The 15,219-nt window shown below is 42.4% G+C and overlaps 1 protein-coding gene across 1 annotated transcript in view; it reads right to left on the reverse strand.

Moving 5' to 3' along the window:
* Positions 1 to 6,862: 6,862 nt before the first annotated feature.
* The window catches only part of LOC146801715 (aquaporin-3-like), a 45,976-nt gene continuing 37,619 nt past the window's right edge, over positions 6,863 to 15,219 (reverse strand). Inside the window, exons 5-6 of the mRNA XM_085624034.1 lie at positions 9,786 to 10,003; positions 6,863 to 7,853 (exon numbers count right to left, since the gene is read on the reverse strand). Of these exons, the coding sequence (XP_085480160.1) occupies positions 7,664 to 7,853; positions 9,786 to 10,003 (408 nt within the window). The 3' untranslated portion in view covers positions 6,863 to 7,663. The remainder of the gene's footprint in view (positions 7,854 to 9,785; positions 10,004 to 15,219) is intronic.

A 15,219-nucleotide genomic window follows, 5' to 3' on the forward strand; every position in this document is an offset into this window, starting at 1 on the left:
GGATCTCTGCCGGGTACATAGCTTTGAGTGCCATTCACCGCACTTGCAGGCACCCTCGGGCTGCACATGCTGAAACACGGGATGGCAGACTCCACGGCAGAAGCCATCTGGTCGGTGCAGGTGAACCTTCCTTCTGCCTTTCGCGATGCCTTCACTCGCATTCAAAGCGTGAAGTCACTTGTGTCGGCGTGACCTCACACCTTGCTAAAGTAGGTTTTGGTGAAGCATGAACACAGAAAAAAGACTCACCGCACTTCTGACCTGAAAATAACACCCTTCTAACGCACACACTAACGGTCCATACAATGGGGTTAGGACCCAGGGCTGGCTGAAGATTAGCTAAAGACATGCTTGGCAGTGCAGCTATGCCTCTGGTGTCCATACGGCATGGCGCGCTGCCAAAAATAAACTAACAGCCTTCCGTTCATACCTGTCATTTGCTGAAGTAGACACTCGTCAACGTACCCATAATTATGTTATAAGTGAGCGTCAGCACAAGAATCACTGCCAGAGAGTTCCCAGCAGAACGGTCCATAGTGCGAGTAGCTTGGGACAATGAGCTCGGGGTTCATCATGAACGATGATAAAGTAAACAAGGTGAACGAACAAAGGCAGATGCATGCTGGGGTACGTGTCGGATTAATGAAAATAAGTGTTAAAATATGCACGATATTAGAAAAAAAAGACTAATGCGTTTGACTAAGATAAACAATGGCGTGGCTTGCATGAACAAGCATTGGCCGCACGCGCGCCTCGCGCTTAAAGTTAAAAAAAAAAAAAAAAAAAACAAGTCAGGCGGAGCGTGGCACGCGCTTGGGGGCGGGAGAGCGGACCCTTTGAAGTGCTCCCAAAAGGCGGATTGCATGGCGGCACGATGCGCGTGATTGTGCGCGTGCTAGCCATGCAATCCGCTTTTTGGGAGCACTTTTCAAACCCGCTCTCTATAGTCTCGCTTTGCGATCGCTTACGCGATAGCAAGGTCGAGACCTAAAAAAGGAATGCAGACCAGCAGTCCCCAGGGGTACTGAATGGATACTGACGCAGTAAAGGTTGATGGGAGTGGTAATGAGCGTTCCAACAAAATGGATCTCAGGACTAGTTCCAGTTCTGGGGGTGGTCGTTGTGCAACTCACACTGGAAGAATGGCGTGTATGGTACTTAGTGAATGTGTATACTACACAGTACTTCCACCATGTTATGTATGGTTAAGTGTTTGTTACTCTTATTTCTATGCTTTTTCTATTTTTTTTTATTGAAAATGTTGGATTGTAGGTGATCATGTTTCACCTCTCCCCAAGGACTAAAATATATGACGAGGTAGGTTTATGAATGCTGGGAGAAACGGAGAAGGGGTGTGTGGTGAACGGACTCTGCAAAAGCTGGAGTTATTCTGCAAGAAAAAACTCCATTTACGGAGTCTGCGGTACGCTTTATCCTTAAGGTTACACTATAATACAAAAAAAAAAAAAATTGCATGCGATTTATAAAAAAAAATAAAAAATCTTCACTTTTTTTTTTTTTAAATGGGCCCTTGGCCTACTATATGGCCAAGAAGGGCATAAAACTACTTCTTGCGACATCACTTTCTATGACGTCTGTTATACCTGCTGCTCAGCTGGTGAGAGAATGTCATTGTGACTGGTCTATGATATTTAGTCACCCTCTACCACTATTTTCCTTAGGAAAAGTGCCCCCCTTATAGATATTAAGATAAAGGGGATATTCAAACAAACTATGGTTTCTTGGCGATTCGTGGGATTCAAAAACCTGGTTGGATCTTTGAAGACCGTTTAAAAGTCTGGCTCGAGTTTTGTCGCACTTAAAGCATCCTGCGCTTGTGGCTTGATGGTTTAAGTGGAATGAATTCACGTTGGCTCCTTCCATCACTGTGCTCATTCCAGGGGGGGGCGGCATTCAGGTATATTATCTTCTGTACCCAGAACGAGCCTAGTCCATCGCTACTTGGCACCCAAAATAGGCAACATGACCTGAACAGCAATAGATGCATACATTGTATATGAAATGTTTATGGCACTCCAGTCGGGTGCTTAAAACCATCTGGTCTGTAAATACCATTCTGTGTTTAGGGTCAGATGTAGAACAGAATATGTACAGAGAACAAGTTCACAGAGAAAAGACGTATTGACACAAGGAGGTTAATGCACGTTACTGGGACCAAAATAATTCACTTAGCATAAAGAGTGGTAGTTTCAAACAGATCTAGCCACAATTATTTCTAAAAATGACTTTGCAGGATGTGGCAAATAATAAGTAAACGAAAGCACAATGATAGTGTCCCAAAGCCCCCTATGTATGTAAATACGTATGTATTTATGAGTTTTAAAAACATCTTGCTGGAGAGACATGTAAAGTCTTTAGGACAGACCTAAAAAAAACAAGGGATCTGAATAATAGCCTCCCTGTGCCAGTCTGTCTCCATTTTTTTTTTAAACTTTACATTGGTCGGTAGTCTGAATAATTGATTACAGATACTGGGGCTCGTTCTGTCTTAGAACATTCACTCCCTACGACAGATCAACCAAGTTTGGTCACAGTGCTACTCAGATTGAGACAGGTGTTAAAATGAAATTACCACAGGATGTCTGAAAACGTGCAGGTGTCAGATATGTACATCACATGTTGCATGCTTGGTGCTTGTAGACCTCCCTGCAGTTTCTGATTAGGTGGACCCCAAGCATCTATTGGCCTTTAGAGGGACAGTTCAGGTATGTGTCCGTCCTAACCTGTATCTTAAAAGTACTCGTATGGTGTCGCTTCGGTATCTGGAAGCAAAGCTTATGGTCACTATACAGCAAAATTCAGGAGACAACCATGCCCTACTCAAGGCCAAATATAACAAGCATTTACAATGCAATAGGACTCGCAATGACATTGTTTTGAACTATTGGCACTGAAAATGTTATTCTTTTTTCCTTCGTGAAGCATTAAGTAAGGGCGTTGTAAATGACAATGTCTTTTACCCCCTGTTGACCCCCGCATACAGACATAGAAACCGCACTACAAACGGACACACATGCATATGCTGAGAAACACACGCACCCCGTGAGACAGACACACTAATACACAGAGGCACACTGGTGCACCGAAGCACGTGATCACACACGCAGGCACACTGAGTCACAGGCACACTCAAGCTTTGGGTCTGGCAGACTAGCCGACACACCAGACACTGAGTAGAGGCGCACACATGCTGAGATACGGATCACACGAACACATGAGGCAGAAGCACTCTGAGAGACTCGGGCACGCGGGATCAGCAACGAGGAGACACAGGGTTCACTCAGGTGCGGATCATTTGGGGTCACTGGGACACTGAAGCGAGAGCATCCTGGGGCATAGGGTTGGATAATAAAAAATTAAAAAAAATACAGAGTAACCAGGACATTTGCTCGGTGAGTCAATTCCACACCAAAACACTGTCGCACGCACTCACACAAAAACTCGAACGGTCTGAATACCTGATATGGGAGAGAGTGCGGAGGGGCACGCACTTTGTCATTACCAAAGAAGCTGTTCTTGTATGTGTATACATTGCCAGCATCTCATTTCATAAATCACTTCTTCTTTGAAACTGTGCAAGTGCAACCTAATAACACCCTATCTCCTGTATCCTATTTGTTCAGCCCACCAAACACTGCAGGTAGCCACTAACGCAAACTATTCCAACCATTACATCAGCGCATTTCAGCAGCGAGCGTTACTCAAAGATATAGCCATTACTATTTCTCGGTGGGTTAATGTTCCTATGGTAGAAATCTGTGGCAACCTAAAGCGTACAAGTTCCTACCACGAGGTTATCAAACTCAAGTTTACAGAGATTGTTTTGGACATTTACATGCATAAACCACGCCTCCTATAAAGGATTCTTAGATCCAATTAGCTTTGTAAGGTAAATAAAATAAAGCATTTAGCGAAGATGGGGACCGCGCGAGGGTCTCTGACCTCAGCCTCCCCTAAATAAAAATCCGTATTCCTAGATTTTTGCCCCGAGGTGTGCCCTCAGGGCAGCACTTCACACATATACCCATAATTTATGTTGTTTACAGCAAGTACTACACAGAAACCCACTCAGAAAAACATGGAGTTAAATTTCGAAATGGCTGCGTAACTGTTGGTGCTATATCACACTCACGCAGCATGTTCGTAATAAAAAGGAGCACATGGTGCAGTTACAACCGGATGCTGTTGGGATGCATTCGTACTCGCACCACATCTGATCTGACATACAAAAAGCATTTGCAATGCAATAGGTCTCGCATTTATGCGAGTTTGAGCTATTGGCATTGTAAATGACAATTACTTTTATTTATGTTTTGGTTTTTAAAATGTAAATAAAAGGCCTTGTCATGTACAATGCCAATAGCTCTAAATCTCGCAATCGCGATACCTATTGCATTGCAAATGCTTGTTGTTTCTGGATTCTTTATTGTGTTATCAGTCTTTGGTAGGAGTGAGCTTTACCTGCGAGATGAGCGAGTACTTAAGAGGACCCTGATGTATGCCTAGGACTATGCTGACTAACTGCTGGGGTGGGTGGCGGGGAGACTACAGGGTGCAGATTTCAGAACTTTCCAATTTTCCTCCGTGCTCTCTGGCTGCAGGTTGAGTCTTTGCGCACAGTGTGACCTGCGGCGCACGGCACCAGCCTGTCAAGTCCCCGCCCCCACCACCCTCCTGGTCACCACCGGTACATGTCACCGGAAGGCCCGGTAGCCCTAATTATGATGGTATTGGAGGGAGGGAGGGAGGGAGGGGCAAAGTACTTTCTAGTTACCTTCCGTGCTCTGAATGCAGAGTGAGTCCTTGCACACAGTCTGACTTGCGGCGCACAACATCAGCCAGTGAAGTCCCCGCCCTCCCTCCCAGTCACCACCGGTACATGTCACCAGGAAGCCTGGAAGCCCTTGATGCAGCCAGACTGGTAGAAACACCAGCACTGGCTTGAACCCTCCACGTTAAAAATGGCCCTGCAGCTCCAGAGAGCCCAATGACCACTAGCCCATGTAGAGCCTTAGCGCACCGGCGACCGAGCAATATCACGAGGCGCTGCCCGCGCCTGGCGGCCCCGAAAGAATAGGCTGATTGTTCAAAGCACTCCAAGTGGTCCGACGGGCCTTTCCAAAAGGGAAACTGCCCAGGATGGCGAAGCGGTGATACATGGGGAGGGGGGGGTGGTGGAAGGATCTGAACAGAGCCCAGCAGCTCCGGTGGGTTTGTTGGGGGGCAGGGGTATAATACAGCATGCCCCCTCCGGTCAGAATTAGTGGACTGGACCATGGTTACCAACAGTGAGCCCTTCACTTGCACAGCCGCCTCCAGCCAGCATCTGTCAGCCACGGAAACGGTCAGCCCCCATCTTCCCAAAATTAAAAAGGGGGGTGACTGGCGAGTGGCACATAAGTGTCTGACGTGTATGAGAGGGTAACCAAGGGCTGTTGTCTAGTTTGTTTTGGCCCCAAACTGGGCGCCCGGATGTTCTCACGATGCAGGCTGTGCTGGTTAAAAATATAACAACAATGCTAAAAACGACACAGGGCACAAAGAAGCTGGTTACACGAGGCCAAGAAAAGCACTCTCCCATTAAACCGATTACACAGCATAACATCGCGGGTGACAGGAAAGCGCCGCGGGTTCTTCAGTCAGTGCCTCCAGTCACTATGATTCATTCACTCGGACAGATGCCCTGGGCGGAGAGAGGGCGCTTCTTTAGAACAAGAGTCGCCAAGAGAACAAGCGCTCGCCATCTATTTTCACTCAGCCACTTGTTTATATTTGCATCACGCTTTCACTTTAAGTGAGTGCGATGCAAAAAAAAACAAAAAAAAAACAAAAAAAAAAAAAAAAAACACGGCTGAGTGAAAACAGATGCCCCCCCACTAAAGATAAGAAATTGCTTTGCGACAGCCGCAAAGCAGATGAGCCAGTCCAGATGGGCCAGACGAAGAGGCGGAAACAAAAATACCCCATTTCCAATAGCAGGCCACAGTTTAGCATAAACGGTGACGCAAGCCAATGAAAATGAGGGGAGGGGCTTAGTCTCCTGCTGAAAACCCCTCATCCACAATATCTCTCGCCGAGCGAGCAGCACATGCACCGCAACGCTAGGCGAGACCTAAAAATCAAACACGGACGCAACTTAGAATCGAAGGTCAGGCCAGTGTCTGGAGCTGAAACGTATGCCGCCCAGCTTGGACAATGGACAAATCAAACTGGTGGAAGTCCTCTAAATAAAATACCCCAACACCCTTGAAAGTGCCCTTCCATCAGTGGTAGGGTTTAATACCGATGTCTGTTGCTTTGATGATATCACACCTATCGTTGCATGGTCTCTAATGTTCTTTACTAAAATAACCTTTGAATATGGCGGAGAAACTGCTTCTCTCTGGGGGGTCTACAAGTCGCCTGCAGTAAAAATAAGCTCAGACGGCAAAGATTTAAACCCATGTACTAGCTTTGCCATTATGTTTCGCCCCAATAACCAGGGCCTCCTCCTCCTCAGGGATTATTCACAGAGAATTGGATTACTGGAGTTTAAAAACAACTTCAGTTATGACATGGGTAGACCCACATTGTTGATGCTTATATTATCTCATGTTTTACAGTATACTTTTCATGCTGGACATGGCTCCTAATTTTGTGTTTGTTCATAGTTTTATTCCAGAGTTCTAAACTAACCAAATATTGTGTACTTTGCATTATTTATGTTGGAGCCCAGTGTCATAACTCCATTGCATTAATGCCCGCAAGATATGGTACACTTGCCTTGGAACCTTTCAGTACAATAAAATAATAAAATATAAATATATCATGATTGTGCAAGTCAAATGGGGGAGTCCTTAAATCTTATAATACAAAACATTTTTATTGAGCATATACAAATTAAATACTATATGAGAATCGCATGACAGGAATGCACACAGATACTAAACACTTAAAATGTTAAGAGAAACCGGAGACTGACAGGAACAATTTAAAGGAGAAACTAAAGTGTATGAGGACACCCATTTGTCATTTGCAGCAGACTGTCTTTACACATCACAACCCAATTTCTGCTGCATATACAGATCCACTCTTTATTGAAGCTTGCATGTTTTTTGTAATCTAATGCCTAGAGCAAAGCCGCTTTACTTTGAACTCGTGTCAGAGGGGAGGATATTTTCTTGCGACTGAGTTAGGCAAAAAGGTGGCCTTGTTGCTCCACTGGAGGAAAGCTCAGTAGATAGCTTTATGGTGCCAAAGCTCCAGGCCTACATAAACAAAACAAAACGTGGAAGAGAGGAACATTAAACCACTAGACTGCATTTCAATCCTTAATACCAGGAAAACACTTTTTCGGTAACGCAGGCACCTCAAATTAATGTCAGCAGTGAGGTGGACCCCTTTAAAGTCCCGACAATTCTAAGAATCCCACATATTTTTGAAGACCATAGTGTAATATAGAATTTAATATTTGTACATAAAAAAATACCACACCTCATCACCTCTATGCAATTTTCAGACCTCCCTCACATTTATTCTGGTTAGCAATTCATAAATTGGCAAAGAAGTGGTAGACGCCATGAGCCTCCATTGGATCACACCCATAAGCATCCGGAAGATCCAAATCCAAAGAAAGAACCCGTTCCTTCCTTTCGGAATGCACCTATGCTGCGCTCTGAACAAGTTCATATTGGGGACAACGAGTTGGATGATCAGAACAGTTGTCATCCAGGACCTTTTTTTCGGGATCCAGCGGGTGATGGATTTCCACGAACAGCTCGTAGATAATGGCGCCGATCAGGCCACCCACAAGGGGCCCCAAAACCGGTACCCACCACCAGTGGTTCCCAGCCCTACAAAAAAGCCACATTAATTAGACAGGCACTCTCACTCATTAGGATATGCAAGACAGCTTTTTATAAATGAGGTTAGAATGGTGGAGGGGCAGAGGGAAAGCTTGTGATTGTTCCAATCGAATACTTTATTGCGGCTGAAAAGCACAAAGACATACAAAGCGAGTCACCATACACAGTTTTAAAGCAATAATTCTGTAATCATAAAAGAAGCCTCAATTGGTTTACATTAGCACAACTAATCTAGTCATAGATATCACATGAAGATTGATTTTCTGTGTAGGCGTTCCTCCCCGCATAAGAGGCATACAGTGCTATGTATAACAAACAAAGAAACTACTTTGCAACTCTTACTGGTTTATGGAGGAACCCTACCTGGTTTATGGAGGAACCCTACCGGTACAAACTACCATAGCCCCACCACCCCCCACCCTTAATCCTTATTGCGGCCATTCAGATTCTTGCTAAACACCAACAAATCGAGAATTGAATCATCAAGATGCTTAATGAGTCAACCTACAATTACAATTCTGTAAGTCTAAAGACTTGAAAGACTGACTATAAAAAAATCAATTTCTGGGCACCCCATAAACTTTTTAAAAGAAAAAACGCGTGATGTGTGTGGAGTTCGAATCACAAAAACTAAATCAAACAGGTCCATATAAAAAATGCCTCTGGAAAGCATCAAAGACTAGGTAATGATCCAAAACTCATTTTGCATTACAAAATGTTCTGGGGCTCCTTTGCTTTGGACGGCTGTACTTCTGGCCCCAAATTCTTTTTTTTTAAATGATGTAAGGCAGAATAGTGGGTTTAGTCAGCTCACGTGATTCCCGTACCAAGTTTCTACGGGTTAAGAAGCACTCAGTTACCAGTTTCTCAGAATATTTGTTGCAGATGATCAATTATGCCTTTTTGGCTTACATCGATAAACACGTTTTGGATGTACTACAGCCGGGGAAATAGCACTAGCTTTATAAAACTCTTAATACATCAAACAAGATCAACCTACGTGTTTAAGAAGATTTTTTTTTAGTGGGTGTTCCTAGAGCACAGTAGGATTCTTCAAGGAGAGACCCCCTCCTCCCCCCCCCCCCCCATCTAAGCTTTGCCCGTCTCTCACTTTTGTGGTTCATCCTTGCAAGGATTGTGGTTGTTGCTCGAGTGGTGTTTCCACCGCTCTCAATCAATAGCCAAATTTTTTACAAATCTCTATTTGTTCACTCACCAAATAGGCCAAGGCCAACAGAGTAGGTCTGCCTCTTCCTGTCAGGTGTTACTGGAATCATATCTATATGTAGCCATATTATTACTATATGTAACCTTACTCTTTCACAACCGTTCCAGAATGCTAATCCAAGCCGTTCTGTCCTTTGCACCTTAAGGGTTCAGTACTTGAAATTCAAATATGTATATCCTTCTGTAGACATATAGCTTTATTGTTCTAGTACTTCCAGCATACATACCAAATTTGGCATTAACAAGTGCAAATACATTTCTTCTCTTCGCCTTCAGTATTTACATGCCTGTATATTCAACCCAACGACTAACTTCAAAGGATGTCTATGCCTTCACAGACTTTTCCTCTTGGTGAGAGATCATACTATTTTCTAGTTGGCATCACCCAATAACTGGTGTTACTTTGGGCACAGAGTGTGACTTCTGAAGAGCTCTACTTTAATCTGCACATCCAGACACACGTTGCAGGGATGATCCTCCTAGGAAGAATGCAGCAAGGTGACCTCCATGATAGCATACTTTTTAATAGGGTCCCACTCCAAGAGAAGGTCCATCAGAACAGGTTTCTCCCATGCAGTTATATTGGTCTCTCCCCACTATTAATAGCGCGGCATAGACAGGACATGCAAGTAATACAGCACTTCGAAGAATGGGTAACAGACACTACAGCATCATCTATACACATACTCTTACCTAAACACTTCAATACCCCATCCAGCTATGGCAGTGAAGAGGCGTGGCCCCAGGTCTCTGGCTGGGTTGATGGGATAGCCACAGTTGAATCCCATAGCAAGGCCTACCAGCAACACCATTAGACCAATCACAAATGGCTGCAGTCCTCGTGGGGCAGCACTGTTCCGCTCATCCACCACGGCCAGAATGCAGATCAGCAGAGCAGCCGTAGCAATCACCTGTGCATGTTCAGAAGAGAATGACAAGACTTAGAAATGTTGAGGCACTGCCTCGAGGGCACTATTTGGCACGGTCAGTTTAATGTGTTCCTCTGTCCTCTCCCTATGACTGGTATTAAGCTAGTTGATTTATTTTTCTTAACACATCAACCACAGGAGGGCATCTTGGTGCTGGTCTTCAATTCACCTAATACAAATGGGTTTTAAGATGATAGTACTTATAGAAACAACGATGAGGGTTACTGCTATGTGTGCACCAGAGAGTATAATCTAGTATAATAATATCCTTACTTGCAATTAATGGTCTCCTGCTCACTCCTAGTGGCCCACCGTTAAAGCCACTTAAATAAAGAACATCAAAACTATAATAAAAAGGAGCGGAGTAATGTTACATGTTATAAACAAATGTTGTAGTACAAAATGAATTTGTGTTATGCTTTTATTTCTTATTCTTTATAATTATTTGTGTATTTCCTTCCTAATTGTTTCAATTATTCAAAAGTATTCCAATAAACCTATACATTGGTTTCCATCTTAACCATCACATGTAGAACTGATGCATTGATTCATTTATACCAACAATATTCACAATTATACACTTTGTAATAAATCAATTCAAATAAATGATGCTTAGTATATACAGTTGTACAGCTTAATGCTCAATACAATGCTCAATGTATACAATTATACAGCCAACGCGTTTCGTCCTATCTAGGACATCATCAGGGCTGTAAAAAAAGAAAAGAAAAACATATCAATATACATTGTTCGATATATAAATCCTATCACGATACCTATACAAGGAAGAAATATATCCACAATATACAGAATATACCTATTTGACAATACAAACTTGTTGATCATAATCAGAAATATTCATGTATGATAGAAAGAAACGGCTATTCCTATTCGTTGGTTGACTCCACGGAAGTTAAGAGAACTTAGGCGGACCAGATAGGGAGCTGCTTGAGTCTTCATGTTTAGGTTAGTTTTCTACGGATGTAATAATCATTGCATTACGCCAGATTCAGTACATAGAATAAAAGATAATCACATTGGTGGGGCAACCAACGAATAGGAATAGTCGTTTCTTTAAGTCTGTTCTCCACAGTAGTTAAGAGAACTTAGGCGGACCAGATAGGGAGCTGCTTGAGTCTTCATGTTAATTAAGCATTGAAGTGGGGCACACGGATTGGTTGAGGATCACAGGAAATGGTATCCTGACTCTGTTTAAAACTCGGGATAGTAAAATGGGATTTGATTGGAGGCTTGAATAGGTGGACCAGATAGGAAACAGTTTTAGTGTTATGGCAATGAGGCCTTGAAATCGAAGTTCATGATTGGTGTTTGAATCCTTTAAAAGGGGACTTCAGCGGGCTTATGCTACAGAGCAGGGCTATCGGACCGGCTGTGTGGAACGAGGATATGCTGAAGCAAGGTATGCGTTTAGAATAAGGGCGTTTACTTTACTTTTGGGGGACCAGTGAGAGCGATACTAATTGGGTGCCATTTGGTTTTATTTTCAGATTAATTATTAGCTAAGAGGAGGTTAATCAACAAACTGAAATTACGGGAAGAATAATGGATGTGGAAGTGTCTGGAAAAAAGATGGTGGTTTCTAGCTATTGAGCTGGATTATCGGATCTGATGTGGAATATATGGTGATACATTATTCCAAGGTACGTCATGGTAGTAGGATGTGTTAGCCCATTAATGGTAAAGAATGTAGGATTGGTATCATTGACTTGTCTTTTGTCTTTAGATTAACTAACTGATATACAGAGGTATGGAATGAGATACTGAAATTATTGGCAAGTGCTAGGAAACGAAGAATTGGAAAGAGTACGGAAGGAAATGAGAGCATAGATTTGCAAGGATTGTTTCAAGTAACATTGAGGTGAGAAATAAGCAGTAGGGATGGACTATTAGGAAATACTAATTTAATTTAAAGATTGTACTTTCATGTTTGAAATATAAAGGGGACTATGGGTTATCCTCCTGAATAAAAATATACTGAATGGGTGACAGGCCTTGGATGGGATTATGGACATAATTTCGATAATTAAGGAATAAAGCAACTATTATATTGTTTTCAGTATTGTAAGCAGCTGTTAACACTGTTCTATCATACATGAATATTTCTGATTATGATCAACAAGTTTGTATTGTCAAATAGGTATATTCTGTATATTGTGGATATATTTCTTCCTTATATTAGGTATCGTGATAGGATTTATATATCGAACAATGTATATTGATACGATGTTTTTCTTTTCTTACAGCCCTGATGATGTCCTAGATAGGACGAAACGCGTTGGCTGTATAATTGTATACATTGAGCATTGTATTGAGCATTAAGCTGTACAACTGTATATACTAAGCATCATTTATTTGAATTGATTTATTACAAAGTGTATAATTGTGAATATTGTTGGTATAAATGAATCAATGCATCAGTTCTACATGTGATAGTTAAGATGGAAACCAATGTATAAGTTTATTGGAATACTTTTGAATAATTGAAACAATTAGGAAGGAAATACACAAATAATTATAAAGAATAAGAAATAAAAACAAATAACTCAAATTCATTTTGTACTACAACATTTGTTTATAAATGTAACATTACTCCGCTCCTTTTTATTATACTTTTGGGTTTTAAGATGAAACAGCCTTTAATAAATGAGGCGAGCCCTCGCAGTGAGCTCGTATAGAGGCTGCCTTGCCTTGGAATATAGTTAGTCTGTCCTGAGACCAAACTGACAACGGTATTTTGTGATGATTGGCATATAAATAGATGCAACAAACACATGAAAGGTGATGGGAGGAGTGCTTGCAATTTGTGCAACGACTGTCAATCGCTCGGGGTAGCATTCAAACCAGTTGTTCTTTTGCCGACCACGCCACCCAAGATTACACCCAGCAATATGCAAATAAGGTTTATCATACCAGCTTTGCTATGCTGTAGTTTTTAACTTCCCTTATTTTCAACGTTCTCCTGCCAGGGAATATATAATTTGGATGTCACAGAATGCTAAAATGACAGGGTGCCCCATCTCATATGAAGTCGCTAAGAGAAGGGTTAAAGGAGTGTCTTTAGGACAGCGCCCAGCTATTGGTCTCCAAACTTTATTTCTTCACAATGCAAACATTGGCACTATTTTATTCTTGTGTTTGTCCCTTCCGATTGGTGTTCAAAGGGAAGTTAAATAGGCAAACAGTGTAGAGCAGCTCTTAACGATTCCAGGTAGACACTACTTTATTAACCATATTAGCTTAAAACATTCCCAATTGAACTTCTTCCATACCGATGTGGGACCAGTGGGCTTTGCCAATTGTTGTATAAAAGAAGCCATCAATAAATAGATGAGTGAACTGGGTTGCCCGCAGTTTACAGCCTTCTCTCCCATTGGGAGCTCGGGGGGGTCGTCTCCTGCAGCACATTGACTGCAGTGCATAACTTGGAGCTTCCAATGCCAGTAATACTTATTGATGGGTGCTGCACAAGTGTGTGCATTGGTCTTTAAATTTATTGTAATTTTGTGCCGCATAGCTAATGCAGCATGAATGTAAATCGAATGAGCATCTCGGTTCTTCACAGAGAACATTTATATGTCCTCAAGAGCATCTCCTAGTTGAGGTAATGTATCATATTGTATGCATTGGGGGCCAGTTAAATCCTAAATCCAGAAATGATGGACAACAACATAGCCAAAACATGGACTTGGTAGAGTTGGGTAGGGGGAAAACGGTAAACTCACTGCTGGTCGGTTTATGATGCCAATTTCAATATATGAAATGGGAAATGTGAACATGAGGTTTCTGAACATATTTGCATGTTGTATTTCTCCTAACTGAATGTTTTGCCCAAGCCCAAAAAGAAGTGTATATATGTGTATGTATACATGTAGTTCCGTGGGGATACCAGGATTGAAGCACCATGGACATTGGATTACCTGTTTTATGCAATCCAAATGTGTGTCTGTTATAGCACACATTAGCATGCTGCAATTTAATTCAGTTATGTTCCACTTTTAACAGGACCAGGGGTCATAACAGGATGGTGGTGTCCTAGGTCTTCCACTGAAGGATTAGTGCTTTTAATTAATTATTGTTTATTTCAGGGCTCGTGTTTTATTCACTGTATTTGTGCAGGTTTTTATTATGTATGAATTATAAGTAGGGCAGCACGCATTGAGAGGATTGGCACCGCTTCATGTTATTATTAAACTAGCGCTCCTTCGTGGTCATTAGGACATGCCTCTTCCGTGGGTAGCTCTCTTTTCCAGTTTTTGTACTATTATACTGCAGAAAATTGGTCCTTTTCTTCTTAATCATGTAGCACGGGGTCGTGCGTGACCTGAAATATCATTAAATCAGACCCATACTTACAGACTGGAGTGCATGCTTCTTTTGGAAGTTGGTTTGGTGTTGTAATCATGTGTATACATATATATGTATATACACGCACGCACACACACACACACACATTAAAAACATGTTTAAAATAAAGGTGTTACGGGTTGGTAGATGTAATGAGTAAAAAGTTTAGTGCTCAGGAATGGATGGACTAAAAGGGTAGTAAGATATTTTCAAGTTTAAGGGATAGGTAGGAGAAATGGAAGGGTAGAAAGTGTTTGAGTTTATGGGAGGGTAGAGATCAGGGTTTTTTAGGTTTAAGGAACGGGTAGGGGTAAAGAAGATATAGGGAGGAGTAAAGGAAGTGGTGAGAATTTTTTTAGTTTAAGGGATGGTAAGGGAGAAGCAAGCGATTTTTAGGTTTAATCGATGGGTAGGTGAGTAGCAAGGATTTTTAAGGATGAGGAATGATATATAAAATTCGCTAAAAAACAAAGGTTAAAGTGGCGTTATAGTTAGATGAATAGGCCAGTGACAACATTAAAATTACTAGTAATATTTTATTACCATACACCCCTGCAGCACACAGCCTTCAGCTTCCGGCTGCTTGCCAACCCACTGCCGGGCACAGCCTTTGGCATGTGCTGCATAGAGCTGGCCTTTGGGCCTTTTGGAACTCCATCCCCCAGGGCCTAAACACACATTAAGGAGTGGGGCGTGCAACCTCCCTCTCCGAGCCTGAATTGGCCCCAAGGACCCACATCCCGTTGATGAGTGCCAATAAAAAGGGGAGGAGGCTGCGTGCTCTCCACGCCTTCTTGGGCCCCAATCCACTGGGGCCATAATCTGATGGGGGC

This window comes from Triturus cristatus, chromosome 8, assembly GCF_964204655.1.
Source record: "Triturus cristatus chromosome 8, aTriCri1.1, whole genome shotgun sequence".
Lineage (NCBI taxonomy): Eukaryota > Metazoa > Chordata > Amphibia > Caudata > Salamandridae > Triturus > Triturus cristatus.